General features: G+C 50.2%; 1 protein-coding gene across 3 annotated transcripts in view; it reads left to right on the forward strand.

Moving 5' to 3' along the window:
* LOC102456320 (crk-like protein) overlaps positions 1–25,303 on the forward strand; it is a 75,388-nt gene that overhangs the window by 38,348 nt on the left and 11,737 nt on the right. The window contains exon 3 of one of the 3 annotated variants that reach the window (XR_012899113.2): positions 23,683–23,795. The exons of 1 other annotated variant lie outside the window; for it this stretch is intronic. Coding sequence is in view for 1 of the 2 variants with exons in the window: in XM_075915895.2 (XP_075772010.2) it covers positions 8,423–8,740 (318 nt within the window). In the remaining variant the exon portion in view is untranslated. One more of the 3 variants, XM_075915895.2, reaches the window with a different exon arrangement.

Here is a 25,303-nt window from a genome sequence, read left to right on the forward strand (position 1 = left end):
GTCACATTCCTTCCCACCTTGGAGACTGGACTGAACAGGGCCACTCAGCTTGTGGCCTAGGGGAACTTCAGACCCCTTGCTCCGGGACACAGCATCCACTATAACACTCATTGACGTGGAGGTCCTCCATGTTTTAATCCTGCAGGAGCAGATTCCACCTCAGTGGTTTGGCGTTGGCCCCCTTCATCTGCTGCAGACAGGTCAGGGGAGAGTGGTTGGTGTACACCGTTAAGGGTATGTCTATACTGCAGAGTGTGTGGTGTGTGGTTTTTTGAAAAAACGGCTGTTTTTTCTGAAAAAAACTTCACTTATGGCCACACTGCAATTGCGTTCTTTCAAAAAAAGTCAAAAGAACAGAGGGGTTTTTCTGACATTGGTAAACCTCTTTCTACAAGGAAGAAGCCTTTTTCGAAAGAGCTCCTTCAGAAAAAGGTATGCGTGGACAGCGAAAAGGGAGTTCTTTCGAAAGAAGAGGAAAAAGCACAGGGGCGCTGGTGGCCACTCCATCCATAGTAATCAGCTTACCTGCGAGATAGCGTCCATTCAGCGTGGACGCTATCTTTTGAAAAAGCAGATCCCTTTTTTGATGTGCTTTGGCAGTGTGGATGCTCTCTTTCGAAAGAAGTTTTTTTGGAAGATCTCTTCCGGAAAAGCTTCTTCTGAAAGAAGCCTGCAGTCTAGACGTAGCCTAAATATTGCCCAAATAGATATGGCTGCAGCTTTTGAAGGGCCTACACCATAGTTAGGCATTCCTTCTCTATAGCAGTGTAGCTCCTTCGAGAGGTGTCCCTGCGGGTGCTCCACATGAGGTGTAGAGCGTGCCAGTGCCTCTCAGAGGAGTTTCTTCAGCAGTGTCTCGGAAGGCCCTGTGAATGTGCGGCGCGCAAAGTGTGTGGGCTCCCTCGCTAGCTGTGCACACGCGTGGCCCCCGCCTCCCTTCAGTTCCTTTTTACCATCCCTAGCTGTGGCCGGAACTCCGCAGTGCTGTCCAGTCCTTAGCATACAAGCCGATATGAGCTCTCCCAGCTTCAAACGCTGCGCGCTCTGCAAGGACGCCATGTCTGCCTCCGATGGGCATGACGGCTGCCCGAAGTGTTTGGGGAGCTCTCACTCAGGCTACGTCTAGACTGCAAGCCTCTTTCAAAAGAGGCTTTTTCGAAAGATACTTTAGAAAAAGCTTCTTTTGGAAAAGAGCATCTAGACTACAAGCAGATTTTTTTGAAAGTCGCTTTTTCAAAAGAGTCTAGATGCTGTCTTTCGAAAAAGCACAGTTTGCATTCAATAGCACTTTTTTTGAAAGTACTTTAGAAAAAAAGGTGTTATTCCTCTTAAAATGAGGTTTACCACCATCGGAAAAAATGCCACGTTCTTTCGATTTACTTTTGAAAGAACACAGCTGCAGTCTAAATGCAGGTGATGTAGCCTTTTTTCAAAAAAACTCTTTTTGGAAAAAAAAACCCTGTGGTCTAGACCCACCCAGAGCTTGCCCCCATTGTGTTAAAATGAAACCCCGGTCTCACATGGAGAAAGAGCTTAAACTGATAATGCTCCACAAGGATAACAGCAAGCGATGTGCCTCTGACCCACCCTTGGGGTAGAGCTCAAAAACCAACAAGGATAAGCCTAAGTCGCCTAAAAGAAGGGCAAGTTCATTACCTCAGCAACCCACCAAGAGGCATCCTGAGGTGGTAAAGTCAGACCACTCAGATAAGAACCATCTGAGCACGTTTGACTGCCCAGCTACTTCGGGTGAACAGTGTAGTAAGCCAGAAAGCACTTCAAATGCTGCACTTACGGAGGCAACATGCTATTCCGTGCCAGCGTTAAAAACTCTGGTAACACTGACCGTTATGACAGCTACACCGGTACCTCAGCCTCTCACGATGGCACCTAGAGAAGAGATACCGCATTCTGTGAACGCTGCCCCCTCCTCTCAGTAATTAGGAGCTATAGCTCTCCTTCTCAGCTCTGCGGTAAATACGGGCTCCTCTCAGTTAGCGCAGACCTCCACGTCACAAACTCCCCTGGTCATCTACAGGGAGAATAAAGACTTGCGGATTGACTCAACTCTTCACTCCCCTATATTGAGTGAAGATAGATACATTCAATCACTGCTTTCTGAGGACTCACATCCGCACTCTCCCCTCATGTGAAGAGGGAGAGGATTTTGAAGCTTTCTCACCACAGCTGTCCCCTCAATCACAAGGGGCACTGGGGACACACAGTTACGCAGAACCAGACCACCTCAGAGCGCAAATGACCCCCTGGGCTCCCTATCTGTGGATGCCTCCATCTGTGGCATACCTGCCACAGGGGCAAATGTGGAACCATCCTCCACAACAGCATAGAAAGATCATGTAAGACTAAGCATATAGATAAGCCTCTTTCACGCTCCACTGAATCTCCTTACAGATACACTATGAGGAGTGATGATGACTGCCAATACTCCCCTAGGTCAGCCACAGGATCTTTGGCTCACACATAATTACTAGCTGATATAGGGGAAGCAATCCTACCTCCCTCTGCTAACACTTCAGAGGACATCTCCTCTTTCCAAGACTTATTTAAACGTGTGGCGCAAGACCTGAATATCCCTGTGGAGGAAATACAAGATACTCCCCACGAGCTCACTAACATCTTACAATCCAGTTGGTCAAAAATTGCTCACCCTATCAACCCAGCCATTCTCCAACCTGCAAAAACTTTATGGCAAACACCTGCCTCGATTTCCCCCATGAGCAGAAAGGCGGACCAAAAGTATTTTGTGTTGCCCAAGGGATCTGAATTTCTCTTCACCCATTCCCCCCCAATTCCCTTGTGGTGGATGCTGCACAGCAGAGAAACAAGCAGCAAAATCGCTCAACCCCATTTGATAAGGAAAACAAGAGATTAGATGCATTTGGCAAAAGAGTATACACTTCAGCCACACTCCAGCTGAGGGTAGCAAATTATTCAGCCCTACTTAGTAAATATGACTACAACAATTACAGGAAAATGAACACATTTATTGATGATCTGCTCGAAAGCAAAAAACTGCATTTCAAAGCCATCGTCTCTGAGGGACAGGCAATTTCACGTATAGCGCTGCAAGCGACGCTTGATGCAGCAGACACAGCCACAAGGTTGATGGCTACAGCTGTTCCTATGTGACGGGCCTCTTGGTACAACTCTTCAGCCTTCCCGTGACAGCTATAGACAGCTGTGGAAGATTTGCCATTTGAAGGGGAAAACCTTTTCTCCTCAAAGACCAATGAAGTTCTTCATTCCATGAAGGACTCCAGAGCCATTCTCCGATCCTTGGGTATCCAGGCTCCTACAACAAGAACAAGACAATATAAGTACCAACCGTGCCACAGACCAAGGTACCAGCAGCCCCCTTTCCAGTACCACAGACAGGAACAACCCCTTTATCAACAGTGGGGTCAAAATAGGCAGCAGAGGCGATGGTCCCAGACTAATACCCCCAACTGTCCGGGGCAATCCAATGAGCAAATTTTGAAAATATAGTCGAGAGATTGAAAACCAGAGTGCCATCTCCAGAATCCTTCCAAACTTTGAGTTTTGTTTACTCCCCTTCCATCATCAATGGGAATTAATTACCTCAGACAAATGGGTACTACAAACTATTTCCCTAGGGTACACCATCCCCTTTCTCTCCCCCCCCCCCCCCCCCAATCCCATCCCTCTTTAGGGACCCATCTCATGAGATCATTTTACAACGAGAGAGATCACCTGTTACATATAGGAGCCATAGAACCGGTTCCACCACAATTCCACAGAACAGGTTTCTATTCCCATTATTTTCTCTTAGAAAAGAGGACTGGTGGCTGGAGACCCATCCTAGACCTCGGATCCCTAAACAGCTTCATAAAAAAACCAGAGGTTTAAGATGGTTACCCTAAATACAATTATTCCAGCTGTGGAGACGGGCACCTAGTTTTCCCCTCTTGACTTACAAGATGCATATTTTCATATTTCTATCAGACCATCTCATAGATGTTTTCTCCGTTTCACTTTAGGTTCAAACCATTTTCAGTACACAGTCCTAACCTTCGGACTCTCCACAGCTCCGAGAGTATTTTCCAAGATCCTAGCAGCAGTCACTGCCCACCTCAGGAGACAAGGAGTTACCATATACCCCTACCTGGACAACTGCCTAGTAAAAGCAAGGTTCAGACACGAGTGCCATCAACACACTCACATGGTGCTAGACTGTTTTCACTCTCTAGGTCTTCTAGTGAACCACGCCAAATCAATGCTTGCACCCTCGTAGACCATCCAGTTTATTGGGGCACACCTCAACTCTGTCACAGCCAGAGCCAGCCTGCCTCCCTCCCTCCCAACAGAGCCACTCACATCAGGCACCTGGCACTATTCCTCCAGGACATGCCTACAGTCACCACACTCGACTGCCTCCGGCTTCTCGGACATATGGCTTCGTGCAACCCAGTGGTGCCCAATGCGAGATTATTTATGAGGTGTCTCCAAGGCTGGCTCCTAACCCAGTACAAACGAAACATTCATTCACTGACAAAGAGACTGACAATGCCTCCATCAGTCAAGGCATTATTAAAAGGTTGGATGCCTTTGTCCACCATAACTATAAGCACGCGGTTCCAATCCACAGAGCCCACAGTGGTCATCACCACGGATGCCTCACTCACAGGCTGGGGCACTCACATAGACTCATAGACTCATAGACTTTAAGGTCAGAAGGGACCATTATGATCATCTAGTCTGACCCCCTGCACAGTGCAGGCCACAGAATCTCGCCCACCCCTCTTAGAATAATCCTCTCACCTATGTCTCAGATATTGAAGCCTTCCAATACTTTGAAGGCCCCAACATGCAGAGAGTCCTTCAGCTGTGATCTGTGCCCAATGCTACAGAGGAAGGCGAAAAACCTCCAGGGCCTCTGCCAATCTACCCTGGAGGAAAATTCCTTCCTGACCCCAAATATGGCGATCAGCTAAACCCTGAGCATGTGGGCAAGACTCACCAGCCAGACACCCAGAAAGTTCCCTATGGGGAAAAGCCGGAAAAGAGCGTCTACACTGGCCCCGATCCTCCGGAAAAAAGTCCTTTTCCGGAGGATCTCTTATTCCTACTTCAAAGTAGGTCTTTGTGGTGTCTTTGAAAAGTGTCCATGCAGCTTGCAGAGATTTTACTTTTGTCATGTACCTCTTAATTTCTGTTTAACTAACTTCCTCATTTTGTGTAGTTCTGCTTTCTGAAATTAAATGCCACAGTGTTGGGCTGCTGAGGTGTTTTTCTCACCACAGGGATGTTAAATTTTATTATATTATGGTCACTACTTCCAAGCAGTCCAGTTATATTTACTTCTTGAACCAGATCCTTTGCTCCACTTAGGACTAAATTAAGAATAGCCTCTCCCCTTGTGGGTTCCAGAACCAGCTGCTCCAAGAAGCAGTCATTTATGGTATCAAGAAATTTTATCTCTGCATCCTGTCCAGAGGTGACGTGTACCCAGTCAATATGGGGGTAGTTGAAATCCCACACTATTACTGAGTTTTTTAATTTGATAGCCTCTCTAATCTCCCTTAGCATTTCATAGTCACTATCACTGTCCTGATCAGGTGGTCAATAATATAGCACTACTGCTATATTCTTATTATTGGAGCATGGAATTACTATCCATAGAGATTCTATGGAACATTTTGGCTCATTTAAGATTTTTACTTCAGTTGATGCTACTTTTTCTTTCACGTATAGTTCCACTCCCCTACCAGCACGACCTGTTTTGTCCTTCCGATATATTTTGTACCCTGGTATGACTGTGTCCCATTGATCGTCCTCATTCCACCAAGTTTCTGTGATGCCTATTATATCAATATTCTCCTTTAAAGCTAGGCACTCTAGTTCACCCATCTTATTATTTAGACTTCTAGCATGTGTGTATAAGCACTTTAATAATTTGTCACTATTTATCTGTCTGCCATTTCTTTATTGCGTTAGACTCTTTCATTTGATTGTGGATCATCTGATCTGACCCATACTTCCCTCCTCTCCTCCTGACTAGAATATAGAGTATCTCTATTAATAGAACCTCCCCTAATAAATGTCTCTGTCCGAGCCATGTGCTCTTCCATACCCGTCGGCTTTCCCCCATCTCTTAGTTTAAAAACTGCTCTACAGTATTTGTAATGTTCAGTGCCAGCAGTCTGGTTCCATTTTGGTTTAGGTGGAGCCCATCCTTCCTGTATAGGCTCCCCCTATCCCAAAAGGTTCCCCAGTTCCTAATAAATCTAAACATCTCCTCTCTACCCCATCGTCTCATCCACGCATTGAGACTCTGAAGCTCTGCCTGCCTACCTGGCCCTGCGCGTGGAACTGGAAGCTACCACAGAGGTCCTGGATTTCAATCTCTTTCCTAGCAGCCTAAATTTGGCCTCCAGAACCTCTCTCCTACCCTTCCCTATGTTGTTGGTACCTACATGTACCACAACCACCAGCTCCGCACCAGCACTTCACATAAGTCTATATAGATGTCTCTAGAGATCCGAAACCTTTGCACCAGGCAGGCAAGTCACCATACGGTTCTCCCGGTCATCGCAAACCCAGCTAGTTACATTTCTAATGATCGAATCCCCCACTACTAACACCTGCCTTTTCCTAACAACTAGAGTTCCCCCGGAGATGTATCCTCAGTGCGAGAGGATACCATAACAGCCTCTGGAAGGAGGGTCCTAACTATGGGATCATTTCCCTCTGCCCCAGTTGAATGTTCTCCTTCCCTGAGCCTTTCATCCTCCTTAACAGCACAGGGGCTGTCTGACCGGAGGTGGGACAGTTCTACAGTGTCCCGGAAAGCCTCATCTTCGTATTCTTGGTCTCCCTTAGCTCCTCTAATTCTGCTACCCTGGCCTCCAAAGCCTGTATGTGGTCTCTGAGGGCCAGGAGCTTCTTGCACCGAATGCACACACATGCCACCCGCCCACAGGGCAGGTAATCATTCATGATACAGGGAGTGCAATAAACAGGATCGTCCCCTCAATATCAATTCTTATTGAAAACCGATGATTGGGCAGAAAGACATCTCCTCCCCCCCCGCCCCCAAATTTGACATGGCAGAAGCAACAAAAGCATGAAAAGGCAAAGAAAGAGAGACCTCTCCTTAACCAGACTCCAAGTATTTAGAAGTTCAAACAATCCAACCCCCTGTATTATGATAAAAGACCGCCTTGGCTTAACCAGGAGATCTTGCATGATCTAAAAATCAAAAAGGAGTCCTATACAAAGTGGAAACTAGGTCAAATTACAAAGGATGAATACAAGCAAACAGTACAGGTATGCAGGGGCAAGATTAGAAAGGCAAAGGCACAAAATGAGCTCACACTAGCTACAGACATAAAGGGAAACAAGATGATGTTCTATAAATATATTAGAAGCAAGAGGAAGACCAAGGACAGGGTAGGCCCACTGCTCAGTGAATGGTATTGGGAAGGGGGTAGGTTTAGAAGATAAAAGAACAAGTTAACATTCACTTATAAAAGTTAGATGTATGCAAGTCACCAGGGCCTGATGAAATGCTTCCTAGAATACTCAAGGAGTTGATAAAGGCTCAGATACCTCCTCTAGCTATCATCTTGGAAAAATAATGGAAGATGGGAGAGCTTCCAGAACACTGGAAAAGGGCAAATCTAGTGCCCATCTATAAAAAGGGAAATAAGAACAACCCAGGAAACTGCAGACTAGTCAGTTTAACTTCTGTGCCAGGAAAGATAATGGAGCAGGTAATTAAGGAATTCATCTGCAAACACCTGGAAGATAATAAGGTGATAGGGAACAGCCAGCATGATTTTGTAAAGAACAAATCATGTCAAACCAATCTGATAGCTTTCTTTGCTAGGATATCAAGTCTTGTGGATAAGGGAGAAGCGGTGGACGTGGTATACCTAGACTTTAGTAAGGCATTTGACATGGTCTTGCATGACCTTCTTATCAATAAACTAGGGAACTACAATTTAGATGGGGCTACTATAAGGTGGTCACCTAACTGGATAAACGTTCTCAGAGTTATTAACGGTTCACAATCACGTTGGAAGGGCATAACAAGTGTTCGTTCTTCTTCAAGTTATGTCCCCATGGGTGCTCCACTGTAGGCGTCGGGTCGCCCCGGCGCCGCAGATCGGAGTTTTTCGTAGCAGTAGCCAATCGGGCTGCGCATGTGCTCTAGGAGCCTCATGCCGTTCACACCTTTTGCTTCACGCGTGTCCTGATCGCCCCTCATTTCCTTCGTTCCCGCCCTCAGCTGCAGACGGAACTCGTCTCGCGCCTCTGAGCCCTACGCTTCAGAGAGATGTATTTAGTTAGTATTAGAATTAGAGTTTTACAGTTAAATAGTGGATAGTTCTCTTCATCATTGTCAATTTTGGTTGTTTAAAAAAAATTATTTTAACAGGGAATTTTTTTTCTAACCGGCCTTCAGAAAAAAAAGAAGAAAGAGAATAAGAAGAACACAAAACCAAGACATTTAACCCCTCATTATGCTGGGATTCCAGCCATCCAACGGAGCCCCCTAGGCCAGAGAAGAGGCAGGCAAGCTCTCCCATATCAAAAGGCAGCAAAAAGAGAGCCTCTCCAACGCACTCCTTACCGCCCCGAATTAGCACCAGTGACAAGCCAGGTACTTCCGCCACTGCGATCATCCGTTCCGCTAAATGCGTGGAACCGAAGCCATGGCATGGGACACTGCCAGCACCTCCAACACTGGCACTGACACCGGTGCTGATTACTGCTCCGGCACCAGCAAACCCAAGGACAGCGGACAAATCCTCCACCTCATCCGCATCGCTGTCAACCACCAAGCCCCTGGCACCGACAAAGGCAATGTCAAAATCCAACTGTAGACCTCCCACTCCACATATCCCGGAACCGGTATTGTCCCCAGCACCATCGTCACCACTGTTGGTGCCACACTCCCCAGGGCTGATTGAGCGTTCTTCCTCTGAGCAGCACACACACTCACATCTCAGCTCCTCATGCGCACCGGCACCGCACCCCAGGCAAATGAGGTATATTTGTCCTTCGCTGCCTCCTTCTTCCTGGGGCTCTGTCAGATCCCAGAGATCTCCAGTGCTGTCGGTGCAGAGCATTTTTGACGAGGACCGAAGGAGTGTCTCATCTTCCAGACAGTCCTCGCCCACTAGAGCATACTGGTCTGCCTATAAGCACAGGCGTCCCTATGACTATCCTCCATGGATGATGGAGTGGCGGTATCCACCTCGTTATTATAGGCATGGGTCACACCCTGCTGCCACAGGTCGACTTCTAGGCACCACCTACGTCATCTTCCAGACTGCCACCTTCTTCACCCCAGGGGTGTACACAGACCGCTGCGGACCAGAATGACACACAGGAGGGTCAAATAACAGATGTCGATGACCTTGCTAACCATGACACTTCACCTACAGATCAGTCTTCCTCATCCCCTGATGAGGCAGTTGTTCCAGGAGACGTATCCCCGGTAGATGACCTCAAACAGTTCCAAGAGCTGTTTAAAAGGGTGGCCATGAGTCAACAAGTACAACTCACGGAGGTCCAAGAAAAACACCACCACCTTGTTAAGAACCTCCAACCCGTACAGAGGGCCAAGATTGATAGACGAAGTGATGATGGAGACGGCAGACGAGATCTGGCAAATGCCTGCATCTGCCTCTCCCACCAATAAACGTGCTGATAAAAAGTACTTTGTTCCCTCCAAATGTCTGGACTTCCTATTTACCCACCCCCAACCCAACTCAGTGGTGGTGGATGCTGCCCAACAGAGATCCAAGCTACCTCAATATCGTACTACGCCCCATGACAAGCATCTGGACCTCTTTGGAAGGAAGGTCTTATTCATCTTCCACACTCCAACTGTGCATAGCATGTTATATGGCCCTTTTGGCAAATCACGACTTTGACAGCTATACGAGACTGACCGACATGATGAGCCATCTGCTGGACAACAAAAAAAACAGTACTCAAGTCAGTCATCCAGGAGGGCTACTCTACGGCTCGTACAGCTTTACAGATGGCGCTAGATGTGGCAGACACCGCAGCAAGGTCCACTGTGACTTCGATTGTTATGCAGAGGGCTTCCTGGCTCCAAGCTACAGGAGTCCCTAAAGACCTTCAAGGGAAAGTGGAGGACCTTCCCTTTGATAGGGAGCAACTCTTTGTGGCAAAGACCGATGAGGTCCTTCACACTAGCAAAGACTCTCGAACCACATTCAGGACACTAAGGATGTATACGTCTCCCTATAGACATAAGAGATTCATGCCGTACCATTGTCACCGTGAGCCACCTTACTGGAGGAGCCAGCATAGACCCTATGACCAACCTTGCCCCAAACCCCGTGCCCAGAGGAAGCATCAAAACAACAACCGCTCCTCTGCTTCTCATCCTACCAAACAGCAGCTTTGAGATACTGGTCGGGGGCCTGCACGACATCTCCCATGTCCATCTTCCACAACACACCACTGGGATGCAGTGTGCAGTGGAGTGAGTGGGCCTACGTCCCCCCTGCTACCCCATGCTTGGGTGGCAGTCACCCCACTCGACGTTACTTAACAGCAGCCTGAACCCGCCCGAGCAAGGGAATCTAGCTGGGCGCTCATATTAAGACTGTTAAACTGTTTGCTTGCCACCCCGTCCCGAGCTGAGGCTTGGGGCTCTGAACTGCTTGCTTGCCACCCCACCCTGAGCAAGGGCCTGGGCTCTGGACCGTTTATTGGCCTGTCGCCAGCCCTGAAGAGCTGAAAGCCACTGTTAATTCCCTAAAGAACTAAGCAGGGGTGTAGTGGCCGCCCACTGACCTCGAGGGGGAGGTGCCCCTCCCTGAGCCCTACAGGCTTACAGTCAGGATATTAATGGACAACACAACTACTATGTATTATATCAACCGTCAAGGTGGCACCTGATCCCGTTCCTTGTGCTCAGAAGCACTCCACCTCTGGAACTGGTGCATCGCCAACAGCATAACCCTGACGGCCTCATACCTGCCAGGAATCAATAACACCGCAGCAGAGACTCACAGCAGGAAAAGGGTTTATTTTCCGCAAGAGCCCGTCTAGACTGGCGCTTTTCTCCGGCAAAACCCTGAGCTGGAAAAAAGCGGCAGCCATGTTCATGCAAATGCCGCGGGGGATATTTAAATCCCCCGCGGCATTTGCAATTCCGAAGTGTCTCATTAGCATCCCTTTTACGGAAAAGGGTGCCAATGTAGACACAGCCCAACTGTTTACCTAATACTTGGACGTGGAATGCGGTTTAACAGTTAAACCCCCTTAGTTCGAATTATCTCAGAATCCCGCTTCTCTGCCGCGTGCAGAGTAGACGCGGGCAGTAACTTCGGGCTGGTCAGTTTCCAAAATGGCTACCGGCTGGGATTATGCTAATCAAGCGTGGGATATTTAAATCCCGCACTTCATTAGCAATTTCGGTCGCCCTCATTAGCCTCTCTAATTCGAACTAGGGGGCTAGTGTAGACATACCCTTAGTGTTACACAGTTCTTAGTTTTAGTAGTTTAGATTAGTTTAGTAGTGTAAATAGTTGTTCAGTTGATTGTTCTTATCAGGGGAACTTTCCCTGTTTTATCTCTCCCCTCTTGGGGAGGGGATGCCCGGGCCGCATGGTTTTAAACTGTGTATGAAGTGCTCTAAACCTATGCCCTGCGGCGATCCGCATGACTCCTGTCTGAAGTGCCTAGGAGAGGGCCATCGCACAGACAGCTGTCAAATTTGCAAGAGCTTCAAGCTGAGAACGAAGCGGGAGCACGATTCCCGCCTGAAGCTCATTCTGATGGAGTTCGTGCTTCAACGCAGTGTGCCGGCTTCCGTTAGAGAGCCTTCCTCAGCACTGAAGCATGCGGCACCAGCGAAGTCCTCATTATCGAGGCACCGGTCACAGTCTCCAGTGCCATCCAGGTAGAGGCAACACAGGGGAAGATCCCCTACGAAGTATGGCCTTAAAGTGCGCCACACAGATGGGCATGCGGCCGAGTCGGTGCATCAGGAGGCTCCCATGCCACGTCAGCACCGGTTGAGCTTGACTCACAGGGAGAGTCCAGCACCAGATGCGGTGATTGAAGAGGTCCGGCAGCTGTTGACTCTGGAGGCCTCTGACGCGGCACGTGACCTCATAGAGCTCACCTCATCCCCGGGAATGGTCACAATCGCGGATGACTAGCACCGGCCTCCTCCATCAGCACCGGGACCAGCCATGCCACCGACGCGGCTGAGCGCTCCGGTATACATGCTGCCCCCGGTGCCTATGCTGGTCCCGATACTGGCACTGTAGCAGCCCTCCGTACCAGTGATTGTATCGGTGCTGGCAGTGGTGGCCAGACATAGGTCATCTCATCGCTCTCTGGTGCCATCATCAGCGCCGCCTTGGTGGGCCTCGGACTAGTCCTCTGAGTCAGATGCAGACTCCGTCCGCTCTAGGGTCTCGTCCTATAGATCCAGGTCACGACACCGTTCCCAATCTCGGAACCTGTTTCAGCACCCCAGCCCGGCCTCCCACCAGCCTTGGCTGCCCCAATGTCAGCCTCAACAGCAGTGGCTTTTCTGGACCCCCTGGGCGTAACATCGGGCCCAGGGGCCTCAGCCGTCCAGACGCTCCTTGGTGATGGCTCAGTCCAGAAGCACTCCCTTTGGAACCCCTTTGACCAGGGCTCCGGCTTCGGAGGCAGGGCACCCTTCATATAGGGAGGCCGTCAGACCAACTGTAGAAGGGGAGGGTGCAGAGAGTCAGCCTGCTGTACCAGCTGCCCCACCACCTCAGGCGATGGAGCAACAGCTGGGACATCCTCTGCCGAGAGAGTCATCTTCTTCTTCGCCAGATGATGCACTGGCCGACCCTGCACCTTCTGTGCCCACCATGGATGACAGGGTGCATCAGGACCTGCTTTGCCGACTGGCGGCAAATTTGGGGGTGCAGGCAGAAGAGGTAGCTGAGGACCTGGACCCTATGGTGGATATGTTGACGGCAGACACCCTGGCTAGGGTCGCGCTGCCGCTTAACAAAACCATGTCCAAACTGGCTAAGACCCTGTGGCACACACCCGCCTCCATCATGGCCACCCAAAAGGAGGATATGAACATCTGTACTCCCATCCAACCCTGGGTTCGCTGGTAGTCCAGGCAGCAGGTCAGAAAGAGCGGCAAGGGCTTCCTGGGCCTACGCCCAAGAGTAGGGAGCCAAAGAATTTGGACCTGTTGGGCAGAAAGACTTATGCAACCGGAGGGGCGCCAACTCCATATCGGGAGCAAACACGTGATGTTGAGCAGATTTGTCTATTGCATACAACACGTTGTCTGCAATAGACAAATTCAAGGTGCGCCTACCACAAGACGCGAGGCAGGAGTTTCGGGCCTTGTTGGATGAAGGCAGGGTGGTCTCGTTCACAGCGCTTCAGGCGGCGTTAGACGCAATGGACTCTGCTTCCCATACTATGGCTACAGGGATAGTCATGAGCCATAGTGTTTGGCTTCAGGTGTCAGGAATCCCACCCAAAGTCCAAAACACGCTACAGGACCTACCATTTGAAGGCACTGACCTGTTCTCCGAGCAGACCGACTCGAGGCTACATAGCCTTAAGGATTCCAGGGCTATGTTGAAATCCCTGGGAATCCATACCCCGGCCCTGCAACGGAGGCCTCTACACCCTAGGGCTACCCTGAGACCCTTCCGACAGTCATTTAGACCTGACCGGGGCAGAAGGAAGGGCCGAAGTTACAATGGTAACAACAATAGAAGTAGACGTAGGGGCTCCAGGCCTGACTCAGAAAGGGGATCAGCTCCGCCCCCTAACCAGCAGCCTAAGACATTATTTTGAAAATACACCCGAGGACAGCGTTCCAGCCTCCCGACATAACCCCATCCTTTGGGTCCCTGCTCTCCCATTTCTCCCTTGTCTGGTCCCAGATCCCCTCGGCTCATTGAGTACTTGACTTGGTGGAAAGTGGATATGCTATCCCCTTCCTGTCACCCTCCCTCCCCGCCCCTCTTCAGGGACCCCTCTCATGAGCTACTATTGAAGTGGGAGGTATCCACTCTCCTGACCTTAGGAGCAATCAAGCCCGTTCCAAGGCTGTGACAGACCGGGCCGTGTCTGGGCACAGCTGAGGGCGTCCGCTCAGGGCGAATTGCTCAAATCCGGGGCTCCTTACAGCCCCCCCTGACTGGTGACCTCTCCAAATAGGCCACAAACCAGTCTCACAGAGTGCTTCAGCTGCCTACCTGAAGCCTCCCGAGCAAAACCCCTCCGACACCCCAGCAATATCCGTGCCCCAGATGGCCCCGGGCCTCATACACAGGTGGGGGGGGGGCGGTCCTAGCACCCAATCCCACCAACCCGGAACAAGTTCTGTCCGGTTCCAAGAAACCAGCCACAGATCCCTGGTCAATTTACCCTCTGGATCTTACCCACAAATCACGCTGGGCCAATCCTTTAGAATCTATAACTAAAGGTTTATTATCACAAGAAAGAAAAGCATGAGTAAGGTTATTAAAGTACAGTACGTTACATGCACCGAATCTCCCAGTTCTCGATGCAGGCTCTAGCAGAGATGTTGCAGCTGCTGGTTTAAAAGTCCTTATTGCACATCCTAGGGTCAGGATGGGTTCACAGGTCTTCCGGGCTCTTCAATCCCTGCAGTGCTGCCTCTGGGATGAAGTGCTGAGCTGAGAACAAAATGGCATCGACCACATGGCCTCTTTATACCCCCTCCCTGGCCTCTTCTGGTATGCAGCAGGTCACCTGGTCCTCAGCCTCTCTGTGTTCCCTTTCAGGTGACAGCCCCCATTCTTTGGGTGTGTCCATAGCCCATTGAGAGCCATTGTTCCACAGGTAATTCGCATGTCCACAGGCTCGGCCCTGCCCAATGCTTAACCACATGCAGGGAAATCTTCAGTGTCCATACAAGTACATGCTAATAATTGCACACACAGACATTATACAAACACATGAACAGCGTACATAGGATTATCCGATAATAAGCTTCTATTCAATACCTCACATGGCCCCCTCCTATACCATTTTTGGGGCCAACACCCCCACCTATGGGTGCATCAGGGATCTGGCTGCTCCCTTCAAGATCCAGCAACGTGACACCCCCAACGCAAAACTGATGCAGGAAGTGATGCCAGTAACATCACTGAGGGCATCACAGGCCTCCCCAAACAAAATGGCGGCGTGCCTCAGTTTCCCTTCTCACACGGGACCTTCTGGCGGGAACCCTTTTTGTCCTGTAAGAAGTTCCCAAACCAGTTACAAGTGTTAACCATGAAATAGCAACATAACACTGTCCCCTTACATACCGTCTGTCGTTTGGTACATCTCCAGACAGATTACATGGTATTTTCATAAGCTCATGCACACTGTATACCGTTACAATTCTCTGCAACAATAATACATTGGTTACAAGAATTAACATCAGTAACAAGAACAATCCTATATCAGGTGTATACTGAAATTCTCCGTCAGGCCCCTTCTCTGGCCCCACACCATTGCAGTTTTGGCCCTTCAGGTTTAAACTGCAAATCTTCTTGGCCAAAGCAAGTCCTGCCCCTCCCCCTTGTCCTCTGGGCTCCAGGCCTGAAACCTCTGGCCAGACCAAGACAATGGGCTGGCTGGGCGTGACTCCCTGGCTCACAATGGCCCTGGAATTCTCCCCCTTCCCCCACTCAGTGGGGTAACAGCAGTAAGCTGTAGACTCCCAAGTCTCTCCTCTGTCCCTCTCTAACCTCTGTTTCCACATGGAACCAGATAGCAACTTCCCTGATTGAGTATGAGTGTCCACTGTGTCCAGAGATGGGAGCTTAATTGCCATCTCCTGCATCCTAGGGAGAGTGACCACACAGCTGTTCTGCTCTGCATACTTAGCTACCCAGCCCTTCTCCTGAATCTGAGACACTAACTTCCCACTCTCCTCACTCACCTGGGAACAATCCTGTCCCCCACACACTATGACTTCCCAGCAAGCTGGTCACCCACAGTCACTGGGTTAGCAGCCTGCTCCAGTTCTCTGGATGTTCCTGCCTCATCTGGAACAACCCTCAGTCCCTCTGAGACTTCTCCACCACCATCCACACTGGGTTTCCCTAAACCCAAGTCAGTGGAGTCACTGCTAACAGACAAATTCTGTCTGTCAGGCACCAAAACAAGTGCCTCACACAAGAAGCTGCTGCCGTTTACAGGCAGAGCTTTCTCCTAAATGCCTTTTCCAAGCAAGGTCCTGTCACCTCCCTCAGTCACAGCAAACTGCTTGCTACAAGCACTGCCAGGACTCTCCTCCCTATGAGCTTCCTTAAGCAGCAGTTCACCCGTCTCTGGCTCTGCAGCAGCCTTGCCCTGCTGAGCCACAACCAACTCCTCCTGCAATTCCCTTACTCCCTGAGTCATCTCTGGCCCCTCTGGTGGATTCACAGACAATCCCCTCTTGGGCACACAGACAGACCCACAAGAGACAGGGTCAGAAGCACCTTCACTCCCTGTGCAACTCTCTAGATGGCTGTAAACGTCCACACCATCATTAGGCACCAGAGTTAACACACCCTCATTCTCTCCTTGTGCCCGGGCTAAGGGGTCTCCCTGCTCCCACAGAGTCGCTCCCCCCTCTGCCAGCAACACAGCAGCATCAGGCACAATATCAGGGTCACCACTGTCTGGTCTCTGGGGTTTTGGTAAAACACTGACTGACTCTACCTGAGTCACCTCATCCCTCTCCCCAGCAGACACAAACCTTGGGCCACCCCCTTCCTGGGCCTTCGCCATATCCAGACCCAACTCTGGGACAACAGCCCTGCTCTCAGCCTTCACAGGCTGTGGGGCACCTTCCTCAGACAAAGGAAGAAACTCTTCCCCACACACAGCCAGACAACCAGAGACAGCTTCTCCCTTGTCCCAACACCCCTGGCTAATCTCAGGCATACAGCTAGCCACTGGGACAGCTTCCTTTACTGCCCCCTTGCTACTTCCACCAGCCAAATTGCCAGCTTGCACACACTGTGCTTCTTCACACAAATCAATTTCAGCTTGTGCAGGTTCAATTCCACAAATCTCACCAGCCACCAACTCCTCAACTAATACTTCACTCTGGCCAGCCACTCCAGGCTGCCCCAGAGAAACATTTCCCTGATTTCTGGGCTCTTCTTGCCCTCGTTCTGATTCCAGCCTCACCTCTGAGGCATCAGACAGGCCCTCACCCACAGGCTCACATGTAGAGACACTTTCCCCTTGGTTACAGGGAGACTGACCAGCTCCAGGAAACTTTTCATACCCACATGCACCCCCTTCCCAAACCTCCCTGTTAGCTACAGGTAACACAAAAGGTTTGCATTCACACATGCTTTGGGGTTGGGTCATCACATCAGCTGGGCAAAATACGTCTGCCATATCATAAGCATACCCCATACCCACAGAGTTATACATTGAACCTTCAGGAGAATACAGTCTCTCTTGTTCTTTTAGTCTCTTAAGCTGGAGGTCAAGTCTAGCATTTTCCTCCTTGGCTAGGGCCATCTTCTCTGCATGCTCCGCCATTTCCTTAAGCTGACGTCTGGTCCTCTCTGCCCTTCTCTTTGCATGTTCTGCTTTTCTCATCTCAAGTTCCCGATCCATCTCCTGCTTTCTCTTAGCAATTTCTTCATCTGCCTTCCGCCTTCTTTCAGCAGCCTCCTTGGCTTGCTTCTGCTCCTTTTCATCCACATCTCTGGTTAATAACAGCACTACCAGATCTAGTTTAGAGGCCCTTTTCCTAAAGGCAATGCCTCTCCCCAAGCACAAATCCTTCAGAGCACTTTTGCTCAGACTCTCATATAATTCCGGGATCATCGCAGCGGCTCTTTAATCAACCAAACTCTCAACACCAAAAATCAAATTTAGACAGCGTGGGGTCCTGATCCCAAAGCTCAATTGACCAAGATCTGTGGATCCTGCCGACTACGCCACTGTGACAGACCGGGCCGTGTCTGGGCACAGCTGAGGGCGTCCACTCAGGGCGAATTGCTCAAATCCGGGGCTCCTTACAGCCCCCCCTGACTGGTGACCTCTCCAAATAGGCCACAAACCAGTCCCACAGAGCGCTTCAGCTGCCTACCTGAAGCCTCCCAAGCAAAACCCGTCCGACACCCCAGCAATATCCGTGCCCCAGATGGCCCCGGGCCTCATACACAGGTGGGGGGGGGGGGTCCTAGCACCCAATCCCACCAACCCTGAACAAGTTCTGTCCGGTTCCAAGAAACCAGCCACAGATCCCTGGTCAATTTACCCTCTGGATCTTACCCACAAATCACGCTGGGCCAATCCTTTAGAATCTATAACTAAAGGTTTATTATCACAAGAAAGAAAAGCATGAGAGTAAGGTTGTTAAAGTACAGTACGTTACATGCACCGAATCTCCCAGTTCTCGATGCAGGCTCTAGCAGAGATGTTGCAGCTGCTGGTTTAAAAGTCCTTATTGCACATCCTAGGGTCAGGATGGGTTCACAGGTCTTCCGGGCTCTTCGATCCCTGCAATGCTGCCTCTGGGATGAAGTGCTGAGCTGAGAACAAAATGGCATCGACCACATGGCCTCTTTATACCCCCTCCCTGGCCTCTTCTGGTATGCAGCAGGTCACCTGGTCCTCAGCCTCTCTGTGTTCCCTTTCAGGTGACAGCCCCCATTCTTTGGGTGTGTCCATAGCCCATTGAGAGCCATTGTTCCACAGGTAATTAGCATGTCCACAGGCTCGGCCCTGCCCAATGCTTAACCACATGCAGGGAAATCTTCAGTGTCCACACAAGTACATGCTAATAATTGCACACACAGACATTATACAAACACATGAACAGCATACATAGGATTATCAAATAATAAGCTTCTATTCAATACCTCACATGGCCCCCTCCTATACCATTTTTGGGGCCAACACCCCCACCTATGGCTGCATCAGGGATCTGGCTGCTCCCTTCAAGATCCAGCAACGTGACACAAGGGGCTTCGAAGGGTGATGCAGATATGGCTCCCGCAGTGGCAGCCGCCAACTCAGTGGCCTTACCATCAAGCCCAGGGTCCTGACCCATCCAGAGCAGCATTGGTGGTAACCTCAGCTCACTCAGCCCTCAGGACAGCCCCCTTGGCTACACCACTCGCCAGGGGTCATTGTCCAGGGCCAGTCCTCTAGGGGTGACTGGGACCCCCGCCTACCCACCTTCACGACCACCATCGGTGAGGTCTTCAGAGCCGTGACATTCAGCCGGAGCCCTGGACGGACGTCGCAAGTCCTCTGCAGCAGCGGGAGTTCTCGTCCTCACCTCTCGACGAGGCCCTGGCGGACCCTTCTCCGAGCATGCCAGCAATGGACATACGGATGCACCAGGAGCTCTTCAGGTGGCTGGCCCAGAACCTAGGGATCCAGGCGGAGGAGTTCAAGGAGGAGGCCGACCCCATGGTGAACATCCTCACGGCGGATTCCCCAGCCAGGATTGTTCTTTCACTGAATAAGACGGTGGCAAAGATCACTAAAAACCTATGTCAGACGCCAGCCTCCATAGCCCCACCCAGAAAGGGATTGAAAGGAGGTATTTTGTGCCACATGCGGGACATAAGCATCTGTTTGCCCACCCACCTCCGGGATCGGCGGTGGTTCAAGCGGCCTGCCAGAGGGAAAGGCAGGGGCAACCATGGTGTACTCCAAAAAGCAAGAAGTTAGACCTATTGGGGAGGAAAGCGAATGCCACGGTGGGCCTGCAGCTGAGAATTGCAAATCAGCAAGTAATGCTCAGCAGATACGCTTACAACTCATGGGTGGCAATGAATAAGTTTAAGGCCCAGCTCCCTGAAGGCTCCCAGCAGCAGTTCGCCGCCCTTGCTGAAGAGGGCAAAATAGTGTTGAGGACGGCCCTTCAGGTTGCTCTCGACACTGCAGACTCTGTGGCAAGATCAATGGCCGCGGGCATAGTAATGCGCAGATGCTCGTGGTTACAAGTCTCAGGCATCCTGCAGGAGGTACAGGTGACACTCCAGGACTTGCCCTTTGAGGGTTCCAGTCTCTTCTCCGAACAGACTGATAGCAGACAACATAGTCTGAAGGATTCTAGGGCAACTTTGAAATCCTTAGGCATCCACACACCCGCTCCGCAATGCCATCCGCTGTTTCAAATACCACAGAGAGGTCACCAGCAGGGGCCCAGATATGACAGCAGGAGAAGGAATAGGTCCAACAACAACAACAGAGGGCCTAGGAGGGGACCACGATCTAATGCGGACCAGAAGCAGGGACCCTCCAATAAGTCCCAGGGCCCAAAATCAGGTTTTTGAAGGAGCACTCGGACGGAATACCAGTGTTGAAACCAGATCGTCCTTTCTGCCACAGGCTGTTCCCCTTTTACCATGCCTGGCACTCTATTACGTCAGACCGTTGGGTCCTAGACACAGTACAAAGGGGATATTCTATTCCCTTCCATACCTCCCCACCTTCCCACCCCCCTTCCTGTCCGTCTTCAGGGACCCCCCTCATGAGAATTTGCTCATTCAGGAGGTCTCTTCGCTGCTGGGGTTGGGAGTGATAGAAGAGGTTCCAATATCATTCAGGGGGAGGGGTTTTTATTCCCGGTATTTCCTACTCCTGAAGTCCAAAGATGGCCTTCGCCCCCTTCTCAACCTCCGGGGGCTCAATGCTTACATACGGAAATCGCGTCTCAGGATGGCAACATTGGCCGCCATTAATCCCTCAATCTGGGAGACTGGTACACCACCCTTGACTTGAAGGATGCATACTTCCACATCTCGATTGCCCCATATCACAGGAAGTTCCTTCATTTCAAAGTGGGCGAGAACCATTTCCAGTTTGCAGTGCTGCCCTTCGGCCTATCCACAGCCCCCAGGGTATTCACCAAGTGCATGGCAGTGGTGGCTGCCTTCCTGAGAAGGAGGGTGTTACACGTCTATCCCTATCTAGACGACTGGCTGATCAGGGGCTGGTGCAGAGACCAGGTAATCTCTCATATCAGATTGGCCAGGGACACCTTTGCCAACTTGGGACTGATCCTGAACGAGGAGAAGTCTACTCTTACACCAACTCAGGTGATAGTTTGTGGGGGCGTGGTTGGACGCTACAACGGGTCGGGCATCCCTCCCACGGACCAGATTTCTTGCCCTGCAGGATATTATACAGCAACTGCAGGCCGTCCCGATGACGGCGAGAAATTGCCTGAGACTTCTAGGCCATATGGCGGCATGCACGTGTGTGGTGCAGTACGCCAGGCTACGCCTTTGCCTCTTCCAGAACTGGCTGGCCAGGGTGTACAGACCAGCTTGCGACCATATAGATGTGGTGGTCACAGTTCCTCAGGAGGTCTTGTCGACCCTGAGCTGGTGACCCTCTGCTCCGGGGTCGATGACCACCCGGGGGGCATGGACGGCGTGAGCCCCCAGGATGCGGTCCAGGGCTTGAAAGTGGGGGTAGGCCTCCGGGTCGGCCCCTGGCAGGCAGACCCGGGAGTAGGACTGCCGCAGGTCCTTTATTTTGCAGCGGACCTGCTCCCGGGTCCACTGGTGGCCTCTGGCGGCCAGGCTGGCAGCCATGCGGCCGTAGACAGCTGCGTTCCTGTGGCTAGTGCGTAGATCGTGGACATTGGAGGCTTCCCCCCAAACCTCGATGAGGTCCATGATCTCCGCACTAGACCAAGCGGGCGCCCGCCTCTTGCGGCCCCGGGCAGGCTCCTGGGAGCCACCAGGCTTGTCCCAGGAAGAGGGGGAGGGCTGGGTGGCATTGGGTGGCTGGCTCATCTTGTGGCAGGTGCAGGGTCTGCTGGCTGGGTGCTGGCAGCCTTGCAATTGGCACAAACTGTGTAGCCAGCCTGTGGCCCTTTAAGGGCTCCGGGGCCGGGAGGGGGGCAGACAAGTTTCCCTGGTGTTGGCCAGAGTGGCCACCAGGGCAAGCTGGGAAGGGTTAGCCTCCCACTAGTTCGAATTAAGGGTCTACACAGCCCTTAATTCGAACTAGGCGTTAGTCCTCGTGGAATGAGGTTTACCTAGTTCGAACTAAGCGCTCCGCTAGTTCGCATTAAGTTCGAACTAGCGGAGCGCTAGTGTAGCACCTATCAAAGTTAATTCGAACTAACGGCTGTTAGTTCGAATTAACTTTGTAGTGTAGACATACCCTAAGATATTCTCTGTCTTATTCTCTATCCCTTTTTTAATGATTCCTAACATCGTGTTTGCTTTTTTGACTGCCGCTGAACACTGTGTGGACGTCTTCAGAGAACCATCCACGATGACTGCAAGATCTCTTTCCTGATTAGTTGTAGCTAAATTAGCCCCCATCATATTATATGTATACTTGGGGTTATTTTTTCCAGTGCGCATTACTTTACGTTTCTCCACGTTAAATTTAATTTGCCCTTTTGTTGCCCAATCACTTTGTTTGGTGAGATCTTTTTGAAGCTCTTCACAGTCTGCTTTGGTCTTAACTACCTTGAGCCGTTTAGTATCGTCTGCAAACTTTGCCACCTCACTGTTTACCCCTTTCTCCAGATCATTTATGAATATGTTGAACAGGATTGGTCCTAGGACTGACGCTTGGGGAACACCACTAGTTACCCCTCTCCACTCAGAAAACTTACCATTTATTCCTACCCTTCTTTTCCTGTCTTTTAACCAGTTCTTAGTCCTTGAAAGGATCTTCCCTCTTATCCCATGACAACTTAATTTACATAAGAGCCTTTGGTGAGGGACCTTGTCAAAGGCTTTCTGGAAATCTAAGTATACTGTATCTACTGGATCCCCCTTGTCCACGTGTTTGTTGATCCCTTCAAAGAACTCTAATAGATTAGTAAGACATGATTTTCCTTTACAGAAACCATGGTGACTTTTGCCAAACAAATTATGTTCTTCTATGTGTCTGACAATTTTATTCTTTACTATTGTTTGAACTAATTTGCCCGGTACTGACGTTAGACTTACCTGTCTGTAATTGCCGGGATTGCCTCTAGAGCCCTTTTTAAATATTGGTGGTACATTAGCTATCTTCCAGTCATTGGGTACAGAAGGTGATTTAAAGTATAGCTTACAAACCATAGTTAATAGTTCCACAGTTTCACACTTGAGTTCTTCCAGAACTCTTGGGTGAATGCTATCAGGTCCCGGTGACTTGTTACTGTTAAGTTTATCAATTAATTCCAAAACCTCCTCTAATGACACTTCAACCTGTGACAAGTCCTCAGATTTGTCACCTACAAAGGACAGGTCAGGTTTGGGAATCTTCCTAACATCCTGTGGAGGCAGGAAAAAGGGGATAAGGGAATTTGTGTGCAGCCATCTTGGTCTTGTTAGCAAGAGAGCAAGAGTCAGGCTAAGTTTGTGGCCTGACAACGCAAGAGCTGTAATAAGACGCTGCCTTCGCCTCTCGCCTCCATACGGAGATAAGGATAGAATGCTGACTCTGGTAGGGACCTTGAGATAAGGAGCATCTGGGTGGAACTAAAATAACCGTTAGCCATTGGTGTTTGTAATGGGAAGGAGACTAATTGTTTAATGTTATTATATGTAACCAACAGTATATAAACTGCTTCATAATTGCTTGTATTTGAAGATCTGCCTCGCGGGGGCTCCCCCCCCCAAACCAGTTTTTCTCTTGCTGCAGCTTGTAATAAAACTGCCTCTGGCTACTTGTTGCTTTCAAACTCAGAGTGAGGACAATGTTTTCTTCGACAATTTGGTGCCGTGACTTGGATGGCAACGCCCAATTGAAGACAGCGGCTGCAGACCGTCCCCCTTGACCCCCAGGGCGCCAAATGAGAGGTAAGAGACCTTTTGAAATCTCTACTGGGGTGTGGAGGAGGACTGCTCGTGGGGTCGTCTGCTTCTTCTGGGCTCACGCCATCCAAACTTCTTGAATCTGCAACAAGGTCAGACGCAAAGCGGTTCCGGGGAGTTTGTTTGCCGCCCCCAAGTAGAGTTAAGTTGGTGTGGTTATTGGTGGTGCCGCCCTGAGTACAGGAAGAAAGTTGTATTGCATCCGGACATAAGGCACCTGAGGTTTATGCAGTCCTGGGGAACTGCTGTGGTTCTGGGGGGGAAACGTGTTTTTTGCCACCCCTGGGGGAACAGTGTGGTTGCCGCACCAAATATGGACGAGGTCCATGGAAAGAGATGCATCTCAATGTAGAAAACTGGGGGAAAAAAAGAAAAAAAAAGAAAGTACCTTTGAAAAAAACATGGGTATGAATGTAATTAGTGGTGTGAATGCCGCTGCCCAGGTCTCTGAGAAGTAAGCTGATTCCAGCCGCACCAGGGCTCTCCCACGAGGGAGTTCTGAAAGCAAGGAGGGGGTCAGCCGAACCTTGAGACTGAGCGGATATGTGAGGGAGTGACGACTCCCCTTATTTCATGAGCTGCTGATAAAGTCTGACACTCTAGACCCAGCAGACCCCTTCTTTGGAGTGTGTAGATTTAGATTCCTATAAGCCGCTGAACGGACAGGGAGTGGACAGGGTACTCCCCCTGAGTGACTAAACTGGGTGGGGGTCAGTCTAAGCATACCCCCTTGCCGCTGAAAGGCACCCCTGTGTACTACATGTACGTGCATAATGGTCCAAGGACCTGTAGGCATTTGACAGATTGACAGAGAAGGATTTGATCAAGTAAGGAACTGAAAAGTGGAAAATACCTAGAAGGTAGTAATAACATTGTTAAAAAACCCTCTCATTAAAAGAGAAAGAAATTAAATCCCCGAGAGATGAGATTGAAGCTCAGAAAAGCAAAAATCCTCCCTACAGTGAGAAATGTAACTTACAAGCAGCAGCGCCTCTGTGCCAAAAGAATGCACTAGGAGTGAGAGGAAAGGATTTCTCAGCTGGAGCACCCGAATCAACTGTGCCGCCTCTCCCAAGCTTGGGGGGAATTTGGCACAACATTACTTCTCTCTATGCCCAGCCCCATACAGGTTATACATCATTATAGATAGAGAGGAGGCACGAAAGATAGCTAAAAGGGATCAGCTCTTCCGTATGGAAAAACAGGCTCTAGTAACAAATCTGCCCGATCCAAAGCGAAACACCGAGTTTTGGAATAGACTTGACTTAGCTTGTGGGAAGTGTTCCTCCAAATTCTGAAGGAAGGAATTTCCGCTGACAATCAAGCCATATTGGCCCTAGGCATTTTGGTTGGGGACCCACACCCACACCCACACCCGCACGCAGGAGCAGGAAAGGGCTGCCAAGCAACTTCAGGAGATTCTCAAGCCCCTTGTTAGCAAATAGATAATTACAGCCTCTCCGGCTGGAATCTCAGGCAACCCAAGGACATTT

Source organism: Pelodiscus sinensis, chromosome W, assembly GCF_052426305.1.
Source record: "Pelodiscus sinensis isolate ZL-2025 chromosome W, ASM5242630v1, whole genome shotgun sequence".
Lineage (NCBI taxonomy): Eukaryota > Metazoa > Chordata > Testudines > Trionychidae > Pelodiscus > Pelodiscus sinensis.